We start from the raw sequence: 25,471 nt of genomic DNA on the forward strand, positions 1-25,471 counted from the left end.
CACCTTTTCCAGTTGTAATAGTTGGTGACGCTTCAGCTGATGGGCCTGGCTTCTTGCCTGCTTCTAGGAAGGAAGGGAGAGAGAAGCACTTGGAAACATGCCTGGAAAGTTAGACCTGGAAGGTACCTTAAAACCTCCAGTGCTAGGGCTGGAAGTGGGGCTGGAAGAGACTTTGGAGATGGGCCAAGTCAGCCCCTCATTTACAGAGAAGGGCCGTAACTTGCTGTAAGTCACAGAGCCTTCGTCCTTTTTTGAACACTCTCTAATCTTCCCTCCACCCCTTACCAGTAAGACTCGCCTCCACCCCCCCACCCCACTCCCCAAGTAACTTCAGCTCTCCTGCCCCCAAAGGATAAAGACTTTCCCTCCTGGTGATATTTAAAAGGATACATTGCAGGCTCTGACGGTCATTGGAAGAGAGAAATCTAGATACGGTTAGAACAGTGGTAGCATTGTTTGAGATTGTAGGATCGCAGAGTTAGGGCCGGAAGGGACGTCAGGGGTCCTTGGTCTAGCCCTATGTTTTACAGATTTTCCCTCCAAGGAAGGGAAATGATTGCACAAGGTGGGAAATGATTGCACAAGGTAGGAAATGTCAGGTGCTTTTGAACTCAGATCCCCCGACTTGGAGCCATTGTTTTTCCCCACTGCACCACCCTGCCTCCCATGAAGACTCTTGAAAAGAGTGACATTCATTTGGTGGGATGACCCCTTGGGTTTGCTTTGGTATAAATCATATTACTTCAGCGTCCACACTTCTCTTTGGACCATCCAGAGGGGCTGGAGAGCGGGAGGAGCAATGCAGCACAGATATTCTAAACACTTCTGTTTGGCTGAAGAACTTGATTTTCTATTTTTCATGGGAAAAAGCAGAGGGACGAATGAGATATTGTTGGGATGGCACAGTATCCAACTTGACTCTCTTAGTTTCCTCAGTTTTTAGGTCCCACTGCCTTTCTTTCCCAATTAGGGAAGAATGAAAATTACCCAAGATAAAAAGGTGCCGCAGGCAACAGAGGGCTGTTCAACAGGGTTCCTAGACTGGCATTATTCTGGAGGTGGCACAATGGAAAGAGTGCCATGCCTAGAGTCAGGAAGACTTCTTTTCCCGGGTTCAAGTCTGGCCTCAGATACTTACTAGCTGTGTGACACTGGACAGCTCAAATAACCCTGTTTGCCTCAGTTTCCTCATCTGTAAAATGAGCTGGAGAAAGAAATGGCAAACCACTCCAATTTCTCTGCCAAGAAAACCCCAAATGGGGCCAGGGAGAGTGGGACACTACTGAAGAACAACAGATCAATAACAGATTCTTCTGGACGTGTAGTTTATCCTCAGTTCCAACAAAGTTTTTGACAGTGTCTCATGCTTTCATGGTTGATCAGAGGAAGGGTCCTGCTCCCAGGATCCTAGTTGTCGGGCTGGAAGGGGCCTTGGAAAGCCATCGGGTCCAAGCCTGTCTGAGGCAGGTTATCCACGGGTTTGACACACAAGCCCTGAGCTCTTCCAGCAGAGGCTGAATGGCAGCTTGTCAGGTCTGTGAGAGAGCATTCCTTGGTCTGCAGGTCAGAACGGGGTGAAGGAGCTTCTCTGCTTTTTGGGTGCTCCTCTCTGGGTGTCCTCAGACTTCTCCCTCTACGTTTTCTCTCCTCACTTTACGGAGGTGGCCGATGCTGTGTTTGCTGCCTCTAATTCCATTAAATAGCTCCACCCCCCTCTGCAGGGAGGGGGAAGGGCCATTCTTGTAGGCCTTGGTTTCCACTCAGCTGGTAAAAGGGCCTGATTTACTCATTGATTCCAGAATCTGTTTAGAATAATTTAGTAACTGTATGTTTGTCTTTTGTTTTTACAGTACCTAAATTTCCCTCCCTTTTCCCATCTCTCAGAATGATTTTTCATTTAAGTCTAATAATTGGTACTCTGACACACTGGTGGGTCTCTCATCAGTGTTTACATTTTGGCCTTCTCATCTTGGGCTGCTCTTACCTATTTCTTAATAACTTAATAATAAGCATGGACTAGTGGCCAGAGGGTTTAAGTCTTGCCTCTGCCACGCAGCCTTTTAGGGTTCTAGGCAAGTTGAGAACCTTCATTGAAGGAGGGAGTTTTCTCCAACGCTTTTTAAACTGTGGGTCAAGACCCCATATGGGGTCTTGAAAAATTTGGCAGCAATAAAAGGTTTCTGAACATGCAACACCCAAAAATTAATCCAAAATCAAACACGTGATGAATCTGAGGTGTTTCTGGCAGTGCTTGCCCTTGTTGTATCGTGCAACTTCACAGCAGCCTTGGTTCTGAACACACAGCATGCACACTTTGCACTGCACATGCCCTCAGGCCTCGCAACACCTGTGATTGCTGCCTGCCTAGGAAAAGGGGCTGAGAAACTTTTTCCACTTGGCAACCCCTTCAGCACTTGTTAAACTGTCAAGACCCACAGTTCAAGAAGCACTACTGCCAGAGACCAGTGCAATCCCAGCCACTATTTGATGACCATTTCAGAAAAAAAATCAAATAAACAAAAATAAAGAAAAAAGTCCTACATAAAATCATAAACTCTAAACTATTTACATCTTGCTAAAACTCTCCCCCTCTCTCAAAGTTTTAATAAGGTAACAAGGAGAGTATCTTACTTGTTCTGTAACCCATGCTGACCTTTTCTGCCTGTGGACTTGACCAGGTTTGTCGCTGTTTTTAAAAAGTACAGTCGCCGCCCTGTGCACATTATCAATCATTCGCTTCTGCTTTCTTTGCTCTGCACCAAAGGGCCTTGGCGAAGGTGGTCTTGAGTCTGAAGCAGCATCTGCCTATCTGGCTTCAGACCCCGGCTCTGCTGCTTGCTTGCTGCCCATTGAGGGGAAGTCATAACATTTCTGAGCCTGTTTGCTCATCTGTGAAAGGAGGGGGTTAGATTAGGTCTCTGAGGTTCCTTCTGGCTTCTTAGTCCTATGATCCTGTGGCCACCCTTATCATCATCATCATAGCTAGCATTTATGTAGCACCTCTTGTGTGCCAGGCATTACACAAAGTGCTTTACAATATTACTTCATTTGATCCTCACGACAGCTCTGGGAGGTAGGGGCTGTTATTACCCCCTTTTTACAGTTGAAGAAACTGAGGTAGGCAATAGTAAAGTGACTTTCCCAGGGTCACACAGCTAGTGAATGTCTGAGGCCACATTTGAACTCGGGTCATCCTGCCTCCAGACTCAGTGCTTCATCTGTGCAAGTTGGATATATTCCATATATGTCATGCCTAGTTTACATGTGAGAAACCTGAGGCTGAGGGAGGTTAACTGCCTTCCCCAAAGTTGGCGCTAGGAAGAGAGGTCTCGGACACCAGGCCTCTGGACTAGGTCATTCTGGCGGAGGTCATTGTGGCTTTCTTGGGGCAGGCCCGCAGCTGTCCTGGCCAGTGCCGAATTGCCATCTGTTTTTCTCTCAGGCTCTTCCTGAACAGTGTGGTATCAGCCCTTCTGGGGGTCCTTCTGTTGGTGCTCATCGCCTTTTACATCTTCGTGGAGTTCTTTATCAATCCCATGCGGCTTCGGACCAACAAACACTTTGAAGGTGAGATCCTCGTCCTGGAACGGGAGGGGCAAGGTTGGATGGCCTCTCTTCCCTTCCTACTTTCCTTCTGCAAATGTGGATTGAAGACCTACTGTGTGTTAAGCACTAGGCTAGGGACAAGTTTGTCTGAGACGTGTTCCCTGTCCTCCTAGACCTTCACAGTCTAGGAGGCTGAGCAGATACAAGCACAGAGAGCCATGCTGCACAGAATACATAGATTGTTGGAGGTGTAGGAAACAAAGTGCTGTACCAGTCTGAGGGGGAGGTCAGGGGAGGCTTTGTGGAGGATGGGCCTTTGCTTGGGCTTTCAGGGAGAGATAGGAGTTCAGCAGGCTTTGGGTAAGGAAGGAGCAGGCCATCTTCAGAGGAGGGAGAGTGGGCCAGTCAAGCTGGACTGGGCAGTGTGTGAAGGGGAGAAGTCTGGAAACAGAGACAGCAGCGGCAGACAGACCTTGAGGCACAGGCATGGAGCCTGCTGGAGTCTTTAATGTGAAGCTCTTCTTATATTCTGAGAACATTCCCTTTCAGTGGGGGATTGTACTGGGAGCCGCCACTGATGGGGAGCTACAGTCCCGTTGGGACTGTAGGCTCCTTCTGTCCTTCCTCAAAGTTCTCTGAGCCAGCTCAGGAGCCCAGACAGCAATGTCCCATGTTTGTCTTTCAGTCCTGAAGAACCACACAGACGTATGGTTCGTGTTTCTCCCAGCGGCCCCCGTGGAGACCCAGGCCCCTGCCATCCTTGCCTTGGCTGCCCTCCTCATCCTGCTGGGCCTTCTGTCTGTGGTGTTGTTGGGACATCTCCTCTGCTTTCACATTTATCTCAGTATGTAACTTGGCATTTGCATTGTTCCGTCCCTGTCCTGGCCCTAGTCTGGCGGCATTAGGAGCTTCTAGTCTGCCCAGCTGGCTCTTTTGGGGGCCCGAGGCCATTTGTCTTGGGTGAGGAGAGCGGGGAAAGGGGAGGTGAAGAGATTCAGGTCCTCTCTCGATAACCTACACCCATCCAACCCCCCACAGCAAACCCAGGATAATCTAGTGGAGAGATCCTTGGGTTTGTAGCTACTCCTGGGGCTGCTGCTCCCCTGCCATAGGAACTTGAGCAAGTTACTTCCCCTCTTGGCCTCAGTTTCCTCATGTGTAAAATAAGAGGGTTGAAATAGATAGTGTGAAAGGTCCCTTCCAGTTCTGGTAGTTTCTCTTCTGTGCACTGACATTCTTTGTTCCAAGGCCCCTTCCAGCTCTGTCATTAGCTCAGACATTCTACAAGTCTATAAAGGACGGTTTCTTGATGGTAAGAGGCCACACCCTCCCTGTCTTTGCTCCCCAAGTTGTGTTTCTGTTGCAGTTACACTGTTCCCCACATGATGGCACCCCTCTCTGTGGGATTTAGAACTATGAGCCTCTTTATGAGACTGTCAACTGTCGAGTAGCACCAGGACAGCGCTCGTGGGCTCCCAGAGTTCTTCGGGAGTTGCGGCCAACAACAGTGGCCTTGGGATGTCAGCCAAGGCTTCTGGTGTCCATCAGCCAGGGACCATTGGTTAGGCCTGTTTCTCACATGCAAAGTCATCTCCAAGATGCAAAGTAGGGGGTGGCCCATAGACTCCTGTCTTCCTGGATACTAAGCAGTGTTAGGGGGAAAAAGGGGGATGTTTCAGTTGGTTTTAATAAAAGAAAAAAGGCCCAGAGATGTACTTACATAAACACAATTAGTCCATAGCTATCCTATTCCTATCGCCTTGTCCATTGGCAGATCTTGCCCTTTCCACATATTCCTCTGCTGCCTCTGAACAAAGGGAAAGCCTTAGACTTTCCCTTAGAACCAAAGGAAAACCTTAGACATATGGTGTTACAGACTAAGGCTCCCCCTGAACTTCCTGGGCCTCCTTCATCCCACTAAGGGTGATTCTCAGTGCAGGCCACTGCCTGATTTCTCCTTGCTCAAGTCTTTATAGCCCAATGGACAGCTGTTTCTCCTCTGTAATAGGGAGGGAGCCAACAGGCTTATCCTGGGCCCTCAGTGAAGTGTCTCTCCTGTCCCACTTCTCCAGTATGGCACAAACTAACCACCTATGAGTACATCGTGCAGCAGCGGCCCCCAAAGGAGGTGAAGGAGACCCAAAAGGAACTGAAGATGCAGCCCATTCAGGTACACGTGGCTCAGTAAGGAAGTATGAGGAGCACTGGTAGAATGCAGGGAAGGGGCTGGGCTGGGGGGATTGTGGGGTAGGGAAGGGGTCAGGAGGAAGATCTGCTTCTCATTCCTGTGGCCAAATTCAAAGGCTTGGGTACAGATTTCGTCTATGATGCTAAGTTATTTACTTGCCATAGGCCTCAGTTTCTTTATTTATAAAAGTAAGGGATTGGGTTTGATGCCCTCAGAAATCCTTTCTAGTTCAAGATTTATGGTCCTAACAACTCTTAAAATTTTAAAATACATTTTGTTGATATGTTTTGTTTTTTTATCACCTACATTTCCCAGTGTGTCCCTTTCCTGTGCCCTTCCCAGAGAATCATTCCTTCTAATAAGGAATAAAAAGAAGGGGGGCGGGGAGGAAAGGTAAAACCAACATGTCAGAAAAGGCATCTGATATCTGTGGTGTTTCGCATCCATAGTCCCCTACTTCTGCAACAACAAAAAAGTGGAAAGAAGGGCCTTCTTCCATTTCTTCTCTGGGCCTGACTAAGCTTGGTCGTTATAATTTCATGGCCTTCAGTTTTGATTATTTTGTTGTAGTCGTTCTTTCTATTTATGTTGCTGTAGTCACTGGGCGTTTTGTTTTCAAAGTTCTGCTTATTTCATTTTGCATCAGTTCATGTGTCTTCCTATCTCTGTCTTCATCACATTTAACACTTCTTACAGCACAGTGATATTCAGCTACATTCATGGACCTCCATTTGTTTAGCTACTTCCCAGGCTCAATGGGCATCCACTTTGTTTCCATTTCTTTGCTGCCACAAAAAGTGCTGCTATAAATATTTTGTTGTGTGTGGGGCCTTTCTTTTTGCCATTGACCTCCTTTGGGTATATTTCTAGCAATAGATCTCTAGGTCAAAGGACATGGATCTTTTAGTCATTCTCTTTGAATTGCTTTCCAGACCGGTTGGACCAGTTCATAGCTTGATCAGCAGTGCATTAGTGAGCTTGGCTTTCTGCAACAACCTCCAGAATTGACAATTCCCACCATTTATTATTTGTGCTAGTTTGTTGGGTTTGAAGTGAAACCTCAGAGTTCTTTTTAATTTGCATTTTCTTAATATTAGTGATTTTAGGGCATTCTATCATGCACTTGTTAATAGTTTGTGGTTCTTTTGAGCACTGTTTGTGCTTTTCCTTTGACAGTCTGTCTTTTGGGGAATTGTCTTTGGCCTTATGTTTCTTACTTATCTGTATATCTCGGAGGGACAGCGAAGTGGCACTGTGGATAGAATGCCAGGCCTGGAATCAGAAAGACTCATCTTCCTGAGTGACCCTGGGCAAGTCACTTCACCTTGTTTGCCTCAGTTTCCTCATGTATAAAATGAGCTGGAGAAGGAAACGGCAAACCATTCTAGTATCTCTGCCAAGAAAACCCCCAAAAATGGGGTCACAAAGAGTCCAACACAATTAAACAACAACAAATATCTTGGATATTAGACCCTTGTCAGAGATATTTGATACAAGAATGTTTTCATTGTCAACTACTTACCTTCTTACCTGCAGTATTTGCATTAAATTTTGTTCGTGTGAAAGCTTTTCAATTTCACATAATAAAAAGTTATTAATATTTTTAATCACCCTCTGTCCTATGTTCAGATAAGAATTTACCTTCTAGTCATACCTATGAAAGATATTATATATGAGTTGCTTCTCCCAAATTTTTTTATGGTATGATCTTTAATATTGAGATTACATATCCATTTTGAATTTGTTGTGTGGCATAACATTATTGGCATAAGCCTAATTTATGACAGATTACTTTACAGTTTTCCCAGAAATTCTTGTTAGAGAATTCTTCCCTAAATTTTTTCCATAAAAATTTGTTTTTATGTTTGTCAAATACTGTTATTGAATTGTTATTTCTGTTTCATCCTTGTATAGTTTATTCCATTTTTTTTTTAGACAGTAACAAAGTTTTGATGATTATTATTTTGTAATATGGGTGGTGGTCGTCTAGAAGTACTATTCCTCTTTCATTCTTACCATTTTTCATTTTTTTTCTGGGTATTCTGTCTCTTATTCCTCTGAGTGAATTTTGTTATTATTTTGTCTGGCTCTGTGAAGTATCCCTTTGGTGGTTTGATCCTATGAACTTTTAGGAGTGCCTTGCTGCTTAGAGAGTCAGACTTGGTGACTGGGTACTGATTGAATTTAACAACATTAAATTTAATAGGGATAAATGTAAAATTCTAATCTTAGGGTGAAAAAATCAACTGTACTAACTAAAGATGAGGGAGTTATAGCTGAGCAAGTGTCCATGGGGTTTGGAAGAAGACTAAAGTGTGTTAATTGGCTAAAAGCTCAATGTTAGTCAGCAGAGAGACATGGGAGCCAATAAAGCTAATCTGTCTTATGGTGATTTAATAATAGAGGTCTTGTGTTCAGACTAAAGTTTGATAGTCCTGTTACCGCTAAAGCATTTTGTCATTTCCAGGCATCTCATTGTAAGAGGGTGTCAACAGGCTGGAATACCTCTAGAAAAAAACATCCAGGGTAATGAGATGACTTGAAATAGAGTCATCTGTGTGTTGGTTGAGGGAACTCAAGTGATGTTTAGCCCAAAGAAAAGAAAATTGTTGGTGGGGAGGGGAAAGGTATAGGGGAGCAGAATTTAAGGTACGCCATCTTTAAGTTAGCTGAAGGGACCATCGTGTGAAAGAGGATTGAATGTTTTCTGCTGGGCTTCAGAGGGAAGAGCTAGGGCCAGCGAGTGGAAAGGTCAGGAGAAGAAGGCACTTACTAACAATTAGAGCTGTTTAATAGTTGGATGGCATTACTTAGGAAATAATGAATTCATTGTCACTGGATGTATTTATTCAAGAAGAGGTTGAGAAACCACCTTATTGACGTTGTAGAGAAGATTCCTGCTTCATGTAGGATCTGGATCGGATGACCCGAGGTCCTTCTAGCTCGGAGATTCCGTGATTCTGTAATCTTGGAGTCTTGTTGGGATCTGCCCCAGACTAAAGACAGTTCTTGTTCACCAGACATAGCCAGGGCTTTCAGCACAATGCCAGGAGGTATGAAGTGTAAGAACTAGGAAGTGGGGCAGGTTGGGGCTATGAGAAAGGAATGGGGAAGCCCAAGAAAGCGCAGCAGAGGTAATCAGGAGAATGATGGCAGCAGCATCAGACATTGCGGCCTGGGGGCATGAATACCCGGAATGCCTTCGTCCAGCTATGTAGGGCTCATTTCTAAAGATTGCCATGACCTTGAGGGGACCCTTGAGGTTCAGGGAAAAGCAGAGAGTATATCTAAGAATGCAGAGAGCTTGATCTCTAGAATTTGGAGAGTGTTGCTGTTTTGAGTCTTTATTTGACATTCCATTAACTATGACAATAGAAGTGTAAGAAATAATCTTAAATTGGAGAAAGTGGGAGGGAGCTCAAGGTGGGTATGGGTAGTAATTGTAATTCTATAGTACTTTCAGTTTTATTTCATGAGTAGGATCATCCCCATTTTACAGATGGGGAAACAAGGCTCTCCCCACAGCCCCAGGTCTAAAGGTCTTTCCACTGCATCATGCCATCACTGATGTTGATGACTTACTCAGAATCCACTGGGAGGTGACAGTGCTCCTGAGCTCCAGAGTCAGCAGAGTCACTAGACCTAGGAGGTGGGGAGCCTTGGATTTTGTCTCATTTGCTAACTGATGCTGGGAGCCTGGGCAGATGTTGGTACCCTGTTTGGTCTCTGTTTCTTTCTCTGTAAAATGGGGGTATTTGAGCTCCATGATCTCTACAGGTCCTGATTAGTTCCAACATTCTGTAGTTGTATAGTTTCCTAAATTCATAGAATATTAAAGCTGGAAACAACCTGAGAAGTCATCTAGTTCAGTGCTCTTTTTTTATGAATGAGGAAACAGAGGGCCAGAAATGACTTACCCAGGGTCATCCAGGTAGCCGGCAGTAGAGCCATGATTTGAGCCCCGATCCTCTTGATTCTAAATGCAATGATGTACCCGGTTTGCCATACAGTGTCTGTCTTCTGAACCCTCACAGGACAAGCATTGGGCCTCCAGTCTCAGAATTTTCTCCAAGCTGAAGCCAGGAAAGGTAACTAAAGACTGTGGGGATTTGAAGGGGCTGAATACCCCAGGAGTTCAGCCTGCTCCCCAGAACGATGGCTATAGTTGGTCTCTGGCTGAATTCCTCATGGCCATTTACCTTTCCTCCAAACCAGCCAGCTGGGGCAGGAAGAGTTAAAGCATTGAAATGAACAACAGATAGTCCCCAGAGAGCCTGGGAGTCTTTTCTGGAGCTGGAGGTGGAGTTTCCAGCTGGAGAATCCACACACAGCTGTTCCCTTCTCCCCTCTCTCCTCCCTCCTGCCACCCCCACCCCCAGCCTGGCCAGATAGAAATGTGTGTAGGGTGTTGTAGGCCAGCCTTGTTCCCATTCCCATGTCTGGGTGCTTTCTGGAAGTCAGAGCACATTTGGGGCCAGAAGCCAGGGGAGTGTGGGGTGAGGGAGTCCTGAATGCCTGTGTTCCACGGATCCCCTCAGGGAGTAATAAAGCTGAGAAGATGCCCAGTTAAGTTGTCATGAGAAATGCTAACCCACCAGATTCTTCAAGCTCCCCCTCATAGCAACCAGATACAAACACAAACAGGCTAGGAGGCCCAGGCTCTCTGAGCAGCCTCTGCAGCCTCCCTCTCTCTGCACACAAGCTGAGGTTGACCCACCACTAAATAATACTGTTAACTTGCCTAGGGAAGGTCTTGTCTCCCCAGATTTCCCACCTCTAACTTACAACAGGTCTTCTGTTCTCAGGGTGGAAGGAATAAGACTTCCTACCCACCAAGAAAATGCATCATCTAGGCCCATGTTACAGACAAATAATAGTCCCTAAGTATCACTAACCCTGTTGTGTAAGTGGAAGCACACAAAAAGCCCTAGCTAGTAGTGGGCTCACTACCAGCTACGTGGCTCCTGGACATGATTGCCTGCCTGTCTTCCTTGAGAGGAAAGCAGACGCAGATCAGCGTACCTGCCACCACTGAACTGTAAAGCACACTGTCAATGTTTGTTCTGGTTATGATCTTTTTCTTCAGGGTAGTGTAGTGAAGAATTCTAGGCTGGAGTCAATTCCAGGCCTACCATTTACTGCTCCTCTAGTCCCCAGCTTCCTTGTCTTTGAAAGTGCTTCGTACTAGATGAACTCTCACAGCTCTTTCAGTTCTGATGGTTCTTTCTGTTAGCTCCAAGATTCCATCTCCTAAGTCCCTCATGGTTCTAGCCCTCTGCACCTCGAGGTCTCAGCCCTCTGCTCCCCAAGGCTTCTCTTGGTTCTAGCCCTCTACATCCTGAGGTCCCTTGTGCTTCTAGCCCTCTGCTCCCCAAGATCCTAGCACTCTGCTGTCCTAAAGCCCGTCTCAGCTCTAACAGTCCATGTTCTGAGGTCTCTCCCAGCTTCAGTATTATATGCTGTAGCCTTCATATTCTATGATCCTTTCCAGGTTCAGTATTCCATGATTCTTTGCCACCAAAGGCAGAAACTAGAAGGATTTTTGATGAACTGAACCTTTCTAGCCCCACTGGAAAAGCTGGGAAAGGGAGGTTATTCTATCTTCAAATCAGGGAGTCCTCTGGCTGCCAGTAGAGTTTGTGCAGGCCATTGGGCAAGTGATGAAGCAGGTTTTGAAGCACATCTGCTACATAAGATAGGGATAGTTCAGAGGAGAGCTTGGGAAATTGGTCTCACAGAGATAGCCTGATTATCATCCACCTCCCACTCTGGGAAAACCCCCTCTTCAAAAAACGCCCTACTGGCATCAGCTCACTAGTATCACTTCTCTGGGCTTAGGACAGGCAGCATCCCCTAACAGGAGTTAGGCCACCCTCTAGCTATCTGTGGTTGGAATTTACCCAAACCCATCTATGCTTAACAACAACCAAAAAAATGGTATTTTTGGAGCCAGTGGTTTCAAACACAGCCTTATTGATCAGCCTCAGAAATGCATCCATCTGAGGTAGGGAGGAGTTTGGCTATCATATTCCTGATGTCTGCCCCTTCTCTGAGGAGTAAGTTTGGTTCATATAATTCAGCTAAGCAGACCTCAGCTGCATCTGAAACAAAGCTTCATCATCTCCTATCCTCTAATTCTCATTAATTCTATGCAGATTCTAGAGCAACACAAGCTATGACCCTGTGCTGACATATAATTCAATTCAACCAACATTTGTTAAGTGTTTACTGTGTTCTGAGTTTCTGGGGGGCAAAAGGCAAAAACAAAGCAGTCTCTATCCCCTGCCCTAGGAGTCTATAGTCATTCTTTCTGTGAATGCTCCCAGTCACTCCCAATAGACACAAAAAGATTCAGGCCTCAGCAGCAGACCCTCACCCTCAACTATCTTCTTTCTTGCCCCACTCTCTGCATCACATATAGGCCAGTCTGATTTAAGATTGATCTTGCTCTGCGGCTACTCTAAATACCGTAGCATAAGTGAGTGTGTTGTGCTGTGGGCCACACCTTCTGCACCCCACGAGTGCCCTCTTTTCCTCGTCTGCTTCCATGTGCCAAAAGACCCCGGTTCTCCTTACTCTCCTTTCTGCAGTGATGGATCTGCTCATGAAACTGGTGTTATGATGCAGACTGTCTTCCTATCTTTGTTGTTTTTTTTTTTTATTAATTTATTTTGATTTATCAGTAATCACTTCCATATGCTTTTGAGTTTAAAATTTTTCTCCCCCTTCCTCCCCACCACCTTCCTCAAGACGGTACACAACCTGATATAGGCTATACATTTACATTCATATTAAACATATTTTCACATTAGTGATGTAAGTAAAAATTAAAACCAATAGGAGGAACCATCAGAAGAGGAAACAAAACTCAACAGAAGAGAAAAAAAAATAGCAATTCACCTTCCATAGTTCTTTCTTTTGATGTGGATAGCATTTTCCATCACAAGGCCTCTAGAGATGTCTTAGATCCATGTATTGCCGGGAAGAGTTAAGTTTATCAATATTGGTCATCACACAACGTTCTCTTGGTTCTGCTCACTTCACTCAGCATCAGACCACACAAGTCTTTTCAGGTTTTTCTGAAGTCAGCCTGTTCATCACTTCTTATAGCGCAATAGTGTTCCATCACATTCATATGCCGCAACTTGCTCAGTCATTCCCCAATTGATGGGTATCCTCTCAATTTCCAATTCTTTTCCAACACAAAAAGAGCTGCCATGAATATTTTTGTACATGTGGGTCCTTTTCCCATTTGTGTGATCTCTTTGGGATATAACCCTAGAAGTGCTATTGCTGGGTCAAAGGGCTATCTTCGTGTTTTTGCTGTGATTGTTAAACCAACCTTATTGAGAGCAGAAGCCAGCCCTGCTCCCTCCATATCACCATGTTCAGATGCAGTCCCAACATAAAGATTTGCCTGTCCTGTTTTCTTAGTTTATTCTACTCTGGGATTGTAGATGACCATATGGTTTAGACCAGGCGTGGGGCCCATGTGGCCTTCTAGGTCCTCAAGTGCAGCCCTTTGACTGAATCCAAACTTCAGAGAACATCTTTGTTGAGGAAATATGCTCACCCCTCATCATCCATTCCATAATGGAGTCAGAGCTTGGATTGGAACCCAAGTCCCCTGACACAAGTTCATTGCTATTTCACTACCACACACTCTCTCAATGAGCAAAAATATGTTGAGCACCAACTATGTACTAGGCCTCTGGAGAGTGTAAAGAAGTGTGAGATATGTTCTCTGCTTTTAAGGGATTTGTAGTCAGGTCGAAGAGACGGCTTACACACATGAACAAATAACTCACAAGACAAGGCCAGATGAGAGGTATTGACAATTAGTGATGTAAGAGATTAGAGGAGGAAGAAATCATTACGGGTAGAGAGGGTCAGAGTTTCCTGGAAGATCTGTAGCTGAAAAGGTGATAGGAATTTCCATGGTCAGAGAAGAGTAGGGCATTTCAGGAGAAGGGGTAAGAGAGTTCAAAAATATGGGAGTAGGAAAATAGAAGACCACTCGGGTCATGGTGAGCAGTCTGTTTGGAAGGAGTTCAGGAGTTGTGGATAAGGCTAGGGCCAGATCGTGGAAGGCTTTGACAAAGTGGGACTTTGTCTTGCAGATGGTGGGGAGCCAAGAAGGGCTGTTTTCCTGTGGGAGTGATAGGTTGAAAGGAGCATGTGCCATGGTCTGCAGGGTGGGAACAGAACCAGACTGGAGGTGGGGAAATCAGGTAATGAAGACTAGGAAGGGAGGAAAGGCAGTGAGAGTGGAGAGGGAGACCCAGCTTCTCCTGGACCATCAAGTGGAGAGGAGGAGACCACTGGGGCCAAACAGGATTTCGTTAAGGTCTCCCGTGAAGTATCAAGCTGAAGGGTCCACCTCGTGATGGTGTGGAAGAGCTTCTCAATTCTCCCTAGTGTTTTGTCTGGGATCAGAATGAGATTTGTATCAGAGGTGTGGCCGGGGAACGCACTAGGGAGCAAAGACCATTACCACTTTTCCTGCTGCCTTGGGGTAGTAATGCAGAGGGTCATGTCAGTTTCTCCCTCCCTCTCCCCAAGAGACTTCTGAGAGGCCACCTCCATGGTTCTGGCAGCTGAATCCTGTAGCAAGTGTGCCCCCTCCCTTCCCCTAGCTTGGGGACAGGAGATGGCTAGGATGATTGGGTCTTGCCCACATCCGCCATCTTGCCCTTATCCTTGTCTAGACTTGAATGGGCTGAGCTGGATCCTCTCAGACATGACATTTCTAAGGGCAGGGTGCGCCAAGCTCCTCTTCAGAGAGTTGTCAGGGCTTGCCCTCAGCATGGTTACAGAGCAGGCACTCAGGCTGGAAGCCTGGAATGATGGGTGATGCCTGGTTTACCCAGGGCTGGTGATCTCTTTACGTGACTGAGCTGCTTCAGTGACGCCATCTCGTGAGAATAGGGAGGGCTGGTTTTAGGTAACCGCATTCCCTCAGGAGCTTGAGCCCTCGTCAGCCCAAATGAGACAGAAGTCCTCTTGAGGTTTGAGAAGCACTTTACATGCATCAGTATCTCACTGGATCCTCACAACAGCCCTGTAAAGTAGATGCTGTGCAAATGATTAGACTGAAGGTTGGAGAGGCACTTGGCAGCTGGGTGCATGGAGTGCTGGGCCTGGAGTCAGGAAGGCTCACCTTCCTGGGTTCAAATCTGCCCCCAGACACTTACTAGCTGGGTGACCCTGGGCAAGTCACTTCACCCTGTTTGCCTCAGTTCCTCCTCTGTAAAAATGAGCTGGAGAAGGAAATGGCAAGCCACTACAATATCTTTGCCAAGAAAACCCCAAATGAGGTCACGAAGAGTCAGACAGGACTGAAATGACTGAACGACAATAACTGGAGAGATCCACGGTCATTCACCTAGTGATGTCTCCGAAAGCTTAAATCTGTACTAAGAATTTGGGGACACCCTGTCTTGGAGGTGGAATCTGAAGCTCTGGAGGTCTTAGTGAACTGCCAACTTACTGTGAGTCAGCAGTGCGAGGCAGCATCCCAAAAAAGGTTAATGGGATCTTGGGCTAGATTAAGAGAGGCCCAGCTTCCAGGATGATGCAGTAATAACAAGAGTTAACATTTATATGGCACTTCAAGGTATTCTAAGTGCTTTGCACACATTATCTCCTTTGATCCTCTAAATAATCCTGTGAAGACCATCAGTAAACTTTTATTAATTTTTTTCTTTTTAATATTTTGTTTTTTCCAATTACATGTAAAAACAGTTTTTACATTCGTTTTTAAAAACTTTGAGTTCCAAATTCTCTCCCTCCCTCTTGCCCCTCCCACCTCCCTGAGGTAAACCATTTAATATAGCTTATATACGTGCAGTCATGCAAAACATATTTCTATCTTAGTCATGTTGTGAAAGAAAACACAGACCAAAACCAAACAAAAAACCCCACAAAAAAATAAAGTACAAAATAGTATGCTTCAGTCTGCATTCAGACGCCATTACTGCTGTCTCTGAAGGTGGATAGCATTTTTCATAATGGATCATTTAGAATTGTCTTGGATTATTGTATTGATCAGAATAATCAAGTCTTTCACAGTTGATCATCCTTATAATATCATTGTTACTGTGTATAATGTTCTCCTGGTTCTACTCATTTCTCTTTGCATCAGTTCATGTAAGTCTTTCCAGGTTTTTTTCTGAAATCATCCTTCTTGTCATTTCTTACAGTACAATAGTATTCCATCACAATCATATACCACAACTTATTCAGCCATTCCCCAATTGATGGGCTTCCCTTCAATTTCCAGTTCTTTGCTATTACAAGAAGAGCTGCTATAGATATTTTTGTACATATATGTCTTTTTTTTTTTTAATTTCTTTGGGATACAGACTAGTTGTGGTATTGCTGGGTCAAAGGGTATGCACAATTTGATAGCCCTTTGGGCATAAGTAAACGTTTATTAAGCCTCATGTGTGAGGCACTATATTAAGCACTGGAGATACGAAGAAAGACAAAAACAGTTTTTGCCCTTAAGGGACTTAAATTTTAATCAGGGAGACAACATATAAATAACCAGCTGCATAGAAGATATATGTAGATCAGGTTCTTAACCTTTTTTGTATCTTGGACTCTGCTGACAGTCTGGTGAAGCCTGTGAACTCCCTTCTTGTTGTAATAAGGTTTTTAAATACATAAAATAATTTCTGAGAAAGGCCTGTAGAAGGTGGGATTTGATTTGAGTCTTGAAGGAAACTAGGAAAATTCAGAGGCAAAACTTGAAGGAGTAGGGCATTCCAAGCATAAGAGACAGCCAATACAAAGGCGCCGAGATGAGATGCTTTACACGCATACTTACTAGAAAAGGTTCTAGTGTGTTCCCATTGCATATGATGCTCACTTCTGTTTTTAGATAGATGCTTTTTATGATGTCTTAAAAAAGATCTTTCTATACTTATACTTTGTAGGACTTTTAGCATAAAAGTGTTGTACTTTGTCAAAGGCTTTTTTTTGCATGTCTTGAGATGATTGTGTGGTTTTGGATATTTAGGTTTTTAATTTGATTAATTATATTCTTATCCTAATGTTAGACATTACATTTCTTGCATTCCTGGTACAAATCTCACTTGATGATAGTGAATGATTTCTTAGATAAATCTCTGTAGTCTGTTTGATAGGATTTTATTTAAAGTTTTTGAGTCAATATTCATTAATAATACTGGCCTAAAGTTTTCTTTCTGTGTTTTATCTTTCCATTTTATGTGTTAGGACTATATTTGTCTCATAAAAGGATTCTGATAGGATGCTTTCTTTTAAATTTTTGAGAATAATTTGAGAAGTACAGGTACTATTTTTTAAAAGTTTGATAGAATTCTTCAAATTCACCACATTCAGGAGTTTTGGGGGTCCCCCCCCCCCACTGTGATATTTCTTTTGCTGCTAGATCTGGAAATGGAAAATTTTCTGAAAAGGAAATTTTCTGAGATTGAGTTATTTAAGATCTCTGTCTAATCCTCTGATAATTTGATTATTTTATATTTTTGAAGGTATTCCTCTATTTCTTTTGTGTTTTCAGTTTTGTTACATATAACTATGCACAATATGTTCTGATTATTCTTTTTATTTCTTCTAGTTATGCTGTGATTTTATCTTGCTCATTTACTATTTTATTTGATTTTCTGCTGTCTTATTTTTAATCAGATTAGCTAAGAGTTTTTCTATTTTATTAGTCTTTTCAGAGAATCAGCTTATAGTTTTATTTATCATTTCTATGGGCTTTTTGTTTCTACTTTATGTATTTCTCCTCTATTTTTAAACATCTCCTCTTGTGATTATTTTAGGTTTGTTTGTTGGCTTTCTAATTTTTTTTTAATTTTAATTTTAATTAATTAATTAATTTATTTTAGGCAGTTGGGGTTAAGTGACTTGCCCAGGGTCACACAGCCAGTAAGTGTCAAGTGTTTGGTCTGAGGCTGGATTTGAACTCAGGTCTTCCTGACTTCAGGGCCAGTGCTCTATCCACTGCGACACCTAGCTGCCCCAGCTTTCTAATTTTTTAAAATAAATATCCAATTTATTAATCCTCTCTTTTTCTATTTTGTTAATGTATATTTGAAAGGTTATGATTTTTCCCCTGAGGACTACTTTAGCCACATCCCCAAAATTTTGGTATGTTGTTTCCTCGTTATCTTTTTTCACATAGTTATGAGTTGTTTCTCTTATTTGTTTTTTGACCCACTCATTATTCTGGATTTCATTGTTAAGTCTCCATTTGGGTTTGTGTCTTTTGTTTATGTTCCTTGAATCAATTATTATTTTTATTGCATTATGGTCTGTAAAGGATCTATGAACTATTTCTGCCTTTTTCCATTTGTTTGCAATATGTTTGTGCCCTAGCACATGGTCTGTTTTTATAAAAGTTCCATGTGATGCTGAGAAATATGTATATTCTTTTGCTGTCTCATTTAGAAGTTGCCATAAGTCATTTAACTCTAGTTTTTCCAGGAATTTTTTCAGTTCCATATTTTCTTTTTTATTTATCTTTCTGTTATACTTATCCAAAACTGAGAGGGGGAATTTGAAGTCTTCTATAACTGTTGTGTTATTATCTATGTTTTGTTGCTCAGATAATTTTTTTAATGAATTTGGATGCTAATGCATTTGAAGCATATACATTTATTATTGATAAGGGTGTCAATGCACAATATAGTTTCCTTATTTATTGCTTTTTATTTTTTGAATATTTGTTTTTGCTTTGTCAAATAGCATGATTGCAACTCCTGCTTTTTTTGGATTCACTTGATGCATAGTAAATTTTTTTCTATGCCTTCAGTTTTATTTTGTATATGCCTTTTGTTTTTAAATGTGTTTCTTGTAAGCAGTAGATTATAGGGTTTTGTTTTCTTATCCAGTCTTTCACTTTTTTTGATTATTTAATGCATCCATATTTAAAGTTATGAGAGTCAGGTTTCTATTTTCCTACATCTATCTCTAATATTATTTTTTTCAAGTTATGATTTCCTACCCGCTTTTTCTATAAATACAGTACTATGTTCCTTCAGTTGCTTTACCTTAATCTTTTTTTTTTTAAGGTGGCTGTGTTCCCCCTGACTCTCTTCCCCTTACCCCTGATCCCCTCCTTTCTCACTTGTTACCCCTTTCCCTTTGGGGTTTTGCTTATTAGTTCCTTTTTCTCTCCTGCTTTTATCTGGTTAGATGTATATTCCCCCTTCCTCTCCTCCCCTTTAGCTAGTCCTGTACATGAGTTTTTTAAGTTTGATTTTTTGTACTCCTTTCCATAAAGGATTTCTTTCTCTCTTCATTATCCATTTTCTTTCTGTCTACTCTAGACCCTCATTCTCTGATTCGTGACCCCTATCATTGTCTCTCTCTTTTCTCTGTGTTCCTCACACATTCAAAGGTTCCAAGGTATCCAGTCTAGGATCTCCCCTCTAAGTGGTTTCTGTCATTGCCTTGTAGGGCTTGCCCCACTGATTCTCCTTTTCCATGTGTCTCGCTCACAGAACAATGCCAGTTATTGCAGATGTCAGAGAGGACACTGCCTCATGGTAGGAGCCTTCCTTCACCATGTCCCTGGTTATGTAGCCCTCCACTGATCTTATACCCTCCCCTGCTTTCCACATTTGCTTCACAATCTCCCTGGATCCCTATTCTCCCACTCCCCAGGTGCCAGTTGTCCCTTGGAGTTCCAATTCTCCCCCTCCTCCCAAGTAAGGTGAACAGATTTTCAAATATAAAATCCCCCAGGTCACACCCGGCATATGTAAGGTCCCTGTCTCTCTTCACAGACAATCTTTCTTTATCCCTAGGAGCATTTATCAGTGGAACCTCTTCTACCACCAAAGTAGGCCTCCTTTTCCTCTGTTCAATCCTCCCCTCTTCCTCCCCACCTGCTCTTCTCTTTCTGAGACCACAGGGGTCACCTTCCTCTCAGAGCCCTTGATTTGACTCCTGCACCTCACACATTCCTATCTCCCTGGTCCCCTCCCTGCTTTCATGTACCTTCCCAGATGTTGTAATGTAGTGCCACAGAAAAACATTGATTCACCTATAGGCAGAGTGTTTCTAGGTTCTGTCCATAATGCTCTCTGTCTGCCTCTTCACTGTTACCTCTACCAGATTTCTATCTTCACCCATCTCCTTGTGTACATTTAGAAAGAAACCTCTCACTGGCTTCTTCTGCAGTTGCTCTATAACTCTTGCTATCCTTGGCTATTGCATTTATTCACTTCCTCTGCATTTCTGTTGTTTGGGTTATTCAAGAAGCAAATCATCTCTTCAGTTCTGGTTTTCTTTCCAAAGATGTTTCTGGGGGAGGAGGGGCGCGGAGCCAAGATGATTGAGTAAAAGATGTTTTAAATATCTCTTTATTATTGAATATTTATCCATCTTCTTTCATGTGTGGTTAAGCTCAGATTTTCAGGGTAGGTAACCATGAGCTGCATGCTGAATTCCATTGCTCTTTGTTTTTCTAGTGGTTACGGAATAGTCTTATGTTACTCAAATTTCCTTTCCTTTGTATTTGAAGGTCTTACTTCTGATCACTTGCAGAACTTATTTCTGAATTTCATTGTTAAATTAGGCACTATGTGTCTTGGAATTTGTAGCCTTGATTTTTTTTCCAAGAGGCAATCCATGAATTCTTTTGATTGGTATTTCATTTTCTATGTTCAGAAGTTCAGGGCAGTTCTCTTATTATATCCTTCATTATGGTGTTATGGTTTTTTCAGTCCTGTTGTGTTCATCTGGAAGACCTATAATCCTTAGGTTGTCTCTGTGCATCATGTGCTTTGTCTGCATAGTGAGTGTATTTTCTTTTAATGTTGTTTTTTACTTCTCTTCTTTTAGATTGCCTTTTCCCTCCTGTGTATTTGCATGCCCAATCAATTGCTCTCTCTTTTGTTTCTTTGGTGAGGTTTGCCATTGCAGATTCAAGTCTTTTCTATATGCCCATATTTTTGCTGTTCAGGACATAAATTTTGCTTTCATAATTCTCATTTTTCTTCTGAGTCATGCAGGAACAGTTTGTTGTGGTTTCTTATTTCCAAATTCCACAAGGTCCTCTGTCTCATCAAGTATTGGAGCATTTCATTTGTTTTGTAGTATTTATTCACAGATGTCTGAACTTGTTAATTAGATCTGGAGGCCATATTTTTTCTGTTGTTGCTATTTTCCTTGTTGATTCATCTGTTTATGTTTGAGGTTTTTGAGTTTTCTTCTTCCTGAAGTCTTTGGTAATTTAGTCTATTTCCCCCCACCCTTTACTTTCACCTACTTCTCACTTCATAATTCCCTCACCTCTGATTGTGATTTCTTTGGAGGCTGGATCTTAGATCATCTTAGCCTTCCCCCACACAGGACTATTCACAGCTTACTAGTCTAGATCTCTGCCTCAGATGGCTTTTGGGTGGTTAGAACTGGCCCCAGCTGAATGCTGTGTTCTTTTTCTCAAGCTTAGTGGAACCTGCATAGCCCCTCAACCCCACCCCATTCACATTGTGGTTCTTTTATTCTTTGACCTAGTTCAGAGCTTTGCAGCACTCGTTCTATGGGGTTGTCTATTCTGGCACTGCCAGTTCAGAGCTTTGTAACACTTTTGCTACAGGGTTGTGATTCCTGGCAGGCTTTTGTTCCTGAAGGGTTGCAGCAGTACTGCCTGTCTTTTGCAGCCAATTTCTGCAGCTTGGAGCCAGAGTCTCCACACCTTTGGCTGGGAGGGGGTGAAATGACCAGAGGGTAGAGTGGGTAAGCCTGTGTCATGTCCTTGGGTGTTCACTGTGGGAGATGGAGGGAGAGGTGTTGAGGGAGCTCAGGTTCAGTGAGCTTAGGTTCGTGGATTTGGGAATTTTTTTTAACCTTTTTTTGGATTCTGATTGTCCTAGACTATGGAGATACTGAAGCTGCTTTATCTTTGGTGCATAATTTCTGTTTTAGGGAGGTTTGAGAGGTTATAGGGATAAAAGAAAATGTCTAGATCGGGAGTGGAGAACCTGTAGCTTTCTAGGTCCTTGTGTGCAGCCTTTTGACTGAGTCCAAGTTTTGCAGAACAAATCCTTTTATTAAGGGGTTTTGTTCTGTGAGGTTTGCATTCGGTCAAAGGGCTGTACTTGAGGACCTAGAGGGCCACATGTGGCCTCAAGGCCACAGGTTACCCATCCCTAGAATCCTTCATGTTGTTGCTCACCTGACCTGTGGAGTTTACATTTTAATGGGGGAAGATAACATATATAAAGGGCAGCCAGAAAATAGGGAGGAGATTAAATTAGGAAATGATGTAGTGACCTGGTTAGATATAACACAAGGCAAAAGCTCATCTCTCAGAGCCCAGAATGGCTCCAGGAGTAGGGTCCAAGGTTCTGTAGGAGGGAGGTAAGGATGATGGATGGGGACAATGGCCAGAAGGCATGGCTTGGAAGTGGCCAGGAAGATCCTCACAGGAGCATCAGCTGAAGAAAGTAGCAGTGCTGAGCCTGGAGACGTTGGATGATGTGACTTGTGCTGGGCACCAGAGGGCACAGACTTTGTACCAGGTGAGCTTAGGCTGGAAGGTGGGACAGACTGCCCCAGGAGACATTGGCTCCCCAGACCCGAGCACCATGAAAAGAGCCATGTGCCTGCCGAAGACCTGGCTTTGAATTCCAACCCTGCCCCAGCCAGCTCTGTGACCTTGGGCAGGTAGCTTCTCCTCTAACGCCTCTGCCAGCTCCAAGTTTTTGCATATAGCTAGCACTAATAGCATATCGAGTGGGCTTTAAGATTTGAAAAGTGCTCTATGTAGTATCTCACTTGATCCTCACAGCCACCTGGGAGGGAGGTGCTATTATTATCCCAGCCATACAGATGAGTAAACTGTGGCACTTGAGAAGTTAAGGGATTTGTCCAGGGTCACCCAGCTAGTAAGTGTCTGAGGCCAGATTTGAACTCAGGTCTTCCTGGCTCCAGGTCCAGGGCTCTATCCACTGAGCCATAATCAGGGCTGTCTCAGGCTTATGGGACTAGCCTGTCCTCAGGTTGTTTGTTCCTTTTCTAGCCTCACCGTCTCTGGCTTCTCTTCCATGCAGAGACCTAAGTGAGAACACGAGGGAGCTGCTGCCATGTTTCTTTCTAGCCTCGTATGGAACAGCAAAATCCCAACCAAAACTCCTTACTTTACAGATGAGGAAACCGAGACCCAGTTAAAGGCTGTTCCTTCCCCTTCTGGCTTGGGGCATGCTTTATGGATAGGCAGATTTGACTTGTTAAACTTGGCCCACTTCCAGGGGCTCAGGGAAGATTTCTGGTCTTGTCTTTTGTCCTAGTCATTTATGAAAGAGTTTGGAATCCCCTTAGATTTAAGGAAGAGGCACTGAGGAAACATCTTAGTCCTATTGAAAGAGAAAGATGGGGATGCAGGGGAATACCCCATCCCCACCATCTTCCCAACCTAGGTATCATCCTTGACTCTTCACTCTCATCTCCTATGCCTATGCTACTGCCAAGCCCTGTCAATTTTACCTTCAGTACTTCTCTCACATATGTTGTTTCTCTCCTCTGACACTGCCACCACCCTGGTGCAGACCCTCATTACTTCACACCTAGACTATTACAATAGCCTGCTGTTGGGTGTGCCTGCCTTGAGTCTCTCCCCATCCAGCTCATCATCCATCCAACATTCAAAGTTATTTTCCTAAAGCACAGGTCCAGCTAGGTCACCCATGGCTCCCTGTTACCTCTAGGATCAAATATAAAATCCTCTGACATACAAAGACCTTTATATCTGACCCTCCCCCACCTCTCCAATTTTCTTAGACTTTACAACCTCCAACCCCCCACCCAAACATATTGTGAAATTCAATGACTTTGGCCTCCTGGCTGTTCCTTGAACAAGACTCTCATCTCCCATCTCCAGGCATTTTCTCTGGCCGTTCCCCATGCCTGGAATCTTCTCCTTCCCTGACTCCCTTCAAGTCCCAGCTAAAATCCCACCTTCTACAGGAAGCCTTTCCCAGTCCTTCTTAGTTCTGCAGCCTTCCTTCTGTTGACTTTTTTTTTCTGATTTACCTTGAGTATACAGATTGTTTGTACACAGTTGTCTGCATGTCATCTGCCTCATTCAGTTGGGAGCTCCTCAAGAAGAAGGACTGTCTCCCTCTCTGTATCCCTGGCACTTAGCACAGTGCCTGCAGATAATAAATGCTTAATGACTGGCATTAGCAAGGTTTGCTCTATACAGTCATAGGGTTTAGAGCTGGAAGGGCCTTCGAGGTCATCCAGCCCTGCATTTTGATTCTACAGGGGAGGAAACTGAGGCCCCAAGAGGTGAAAATGCTAAAGCTGGAGTTTGTTCCTTACTCTTCAGATGCCAGTTGACCAAGGAGCATGACTCCCAGCCCTCTGGAAACTTGTTTGTGTGGCCAAGACTGGGTCCCACCCAGAGCACCTGCAGTCCTAGGGATTTTGGTCTAGCTCAGGCTAGACCTGGGACCTGGGATTGAATGACCTGTGGAAGAAAAACCACAGATTTAGAGTCTGATGAAGAGTTAAAGATTATCTGGTTAAGCCTCTCATTTTAAAAAAGTTTTATTGATTCTCCTTTTTCTTTTTTTCACATTGCTGTCTTCTCAGTGACAGCTCTCTCATTCCTCCCCTTCCCACCACACAGACACACAACAGAACCCTCGCTTGTGACACAATTGAGCTAGATAAGTCCACACATTGGCCGGGCTTCATTCTGTACCTGCAGTCCAGTAGCTGTCTGCCAGCAGGAGCTCAGGAGGACCATCAGTCTTCTGAAGTCAAGAGGGACACGACCGTTTGGTTTGGATAAAAGTCTCATAGTTGTTTTCCTTTACGTATTGTGCTCGTCATGCAAATGGTTCTCTTGGTTCTGCTTCCTCGGCTCCGGATCAGTCCATGTAAATCTCCCCTTCTTCATACTCATCATTTTTTTATGTTGCAATATTATTATATTCATATACCGCAGTTTGTTTAGCCATTCCCTAATTGATGGACAGCCGCTTCTTTTTTTCTTCTCATTTTTTACTGTAAAAAAAAAGAACTACTCTAAATTCCTTTGTAGAAATGGGATCTTTCTCTGTGATGCCTGGCGATGCCCATTGACTTCCCTTTGGGCTTCCACAGGTAGAAAGTAGCAGAGCTGGCATTCAAAGCCAGCCCTTCACCTTGGTGGTCAGGTTTCTGGTTTTCCCTCTAGCATATCAGGTTCTAGAGGAGGCTATCCTAAAGTTTCCTGGGATTTCAGGGAGGAAAAAAATGAATGTACATAAGGGACCATTTTGGATGGTTCTAAACCTGCTCTAAGCATCGGTTGGGCCATCCCCGTAGCAGCTGGGGGCATGGATGAAGCTTTGACCATTAGGCCTTGGGTTTGTTTGACAGCTGGCTTCCTCATTGTTGGCTCTTGTGTTACTGGCCCTCTCTGATGCTCTGCTCCTTCCTCCTGCTGCTGCTCCCTCTACCACTGTGACCTTATTGTGACCACCCTTTCTCCAGCAGAGGCGTGGGCCCAGAAAACATGCTGTAGTGGAAAGTATGATGAATGTCAGAAGACCCGAGGTCTGGTTCTGCCTCTGCCACTCAGTATGTGGCCTCTCTGACTCTGTTTCCTCTTCTGTAAAATCAAGGTGCTAAAGTTCCTTCTCATTCTGGCATCGTGGCTGAATCCCTTGGAATTCTGACAGTCAAAGTTTTAATGTCCCTTCTAGTTCTGAAATTCTGTAGGGTTCCTTTCCAATGCAACACTCT

At 43.8% G+C, this 25,471-nt stretch overlaps 1 protein-coding gene across 3 annotated transcripts in view; it reads left to right on the forward strand.

Annotated features, from left to right (window-relative positions):
• ZDHHC1 (zinc finger DHHC-type containing 1) overlaps positions 1 to 25,471 on the forward strand; it is a 50,242-nt gene that overhangs the window by 18,393 nt on the left and 6,378 nt on the right. For all 3 annotated transcript variants that reach the window (XM_027847453.1, XM_027847466.1, XM_027847463.1), the window contains exons 5-7: positions 3,443 to 3,567; positions 4,232 to 4,390; positions 5,619 to 5,716. In XM_027847453.1, the coding sequence (XP_027703254.1) occupies positions 3,443 to 3,567; positions 4,232 to 4,390; positions 5,619 to 5,716 (382 nt within the window). The remainder of the gene's footprint in view (positions 1 to 3,442; positions 3,568 to 4,231; positions 4,391 to 5,618; positions 5,717 to 25,471) is intronic.

The sequence above is a fragment of the Vombatus ursinus genome, unplaced genomic scaffold (genome assembly GCF_900497805.2).
Source record: "Vombatus ursinus unplaced genomic scaffold, bare-nosed wombat genome assembly UNPS02005286.1, whole genome shotgun sequence".
In the NCBI taxonomy this organism is placed as follows: Eukaryota; Metazoa; Chordata; class Mammalia; order Diprotodontia; family Vombatidae; genus Vombatus; species Vombatus ursinus.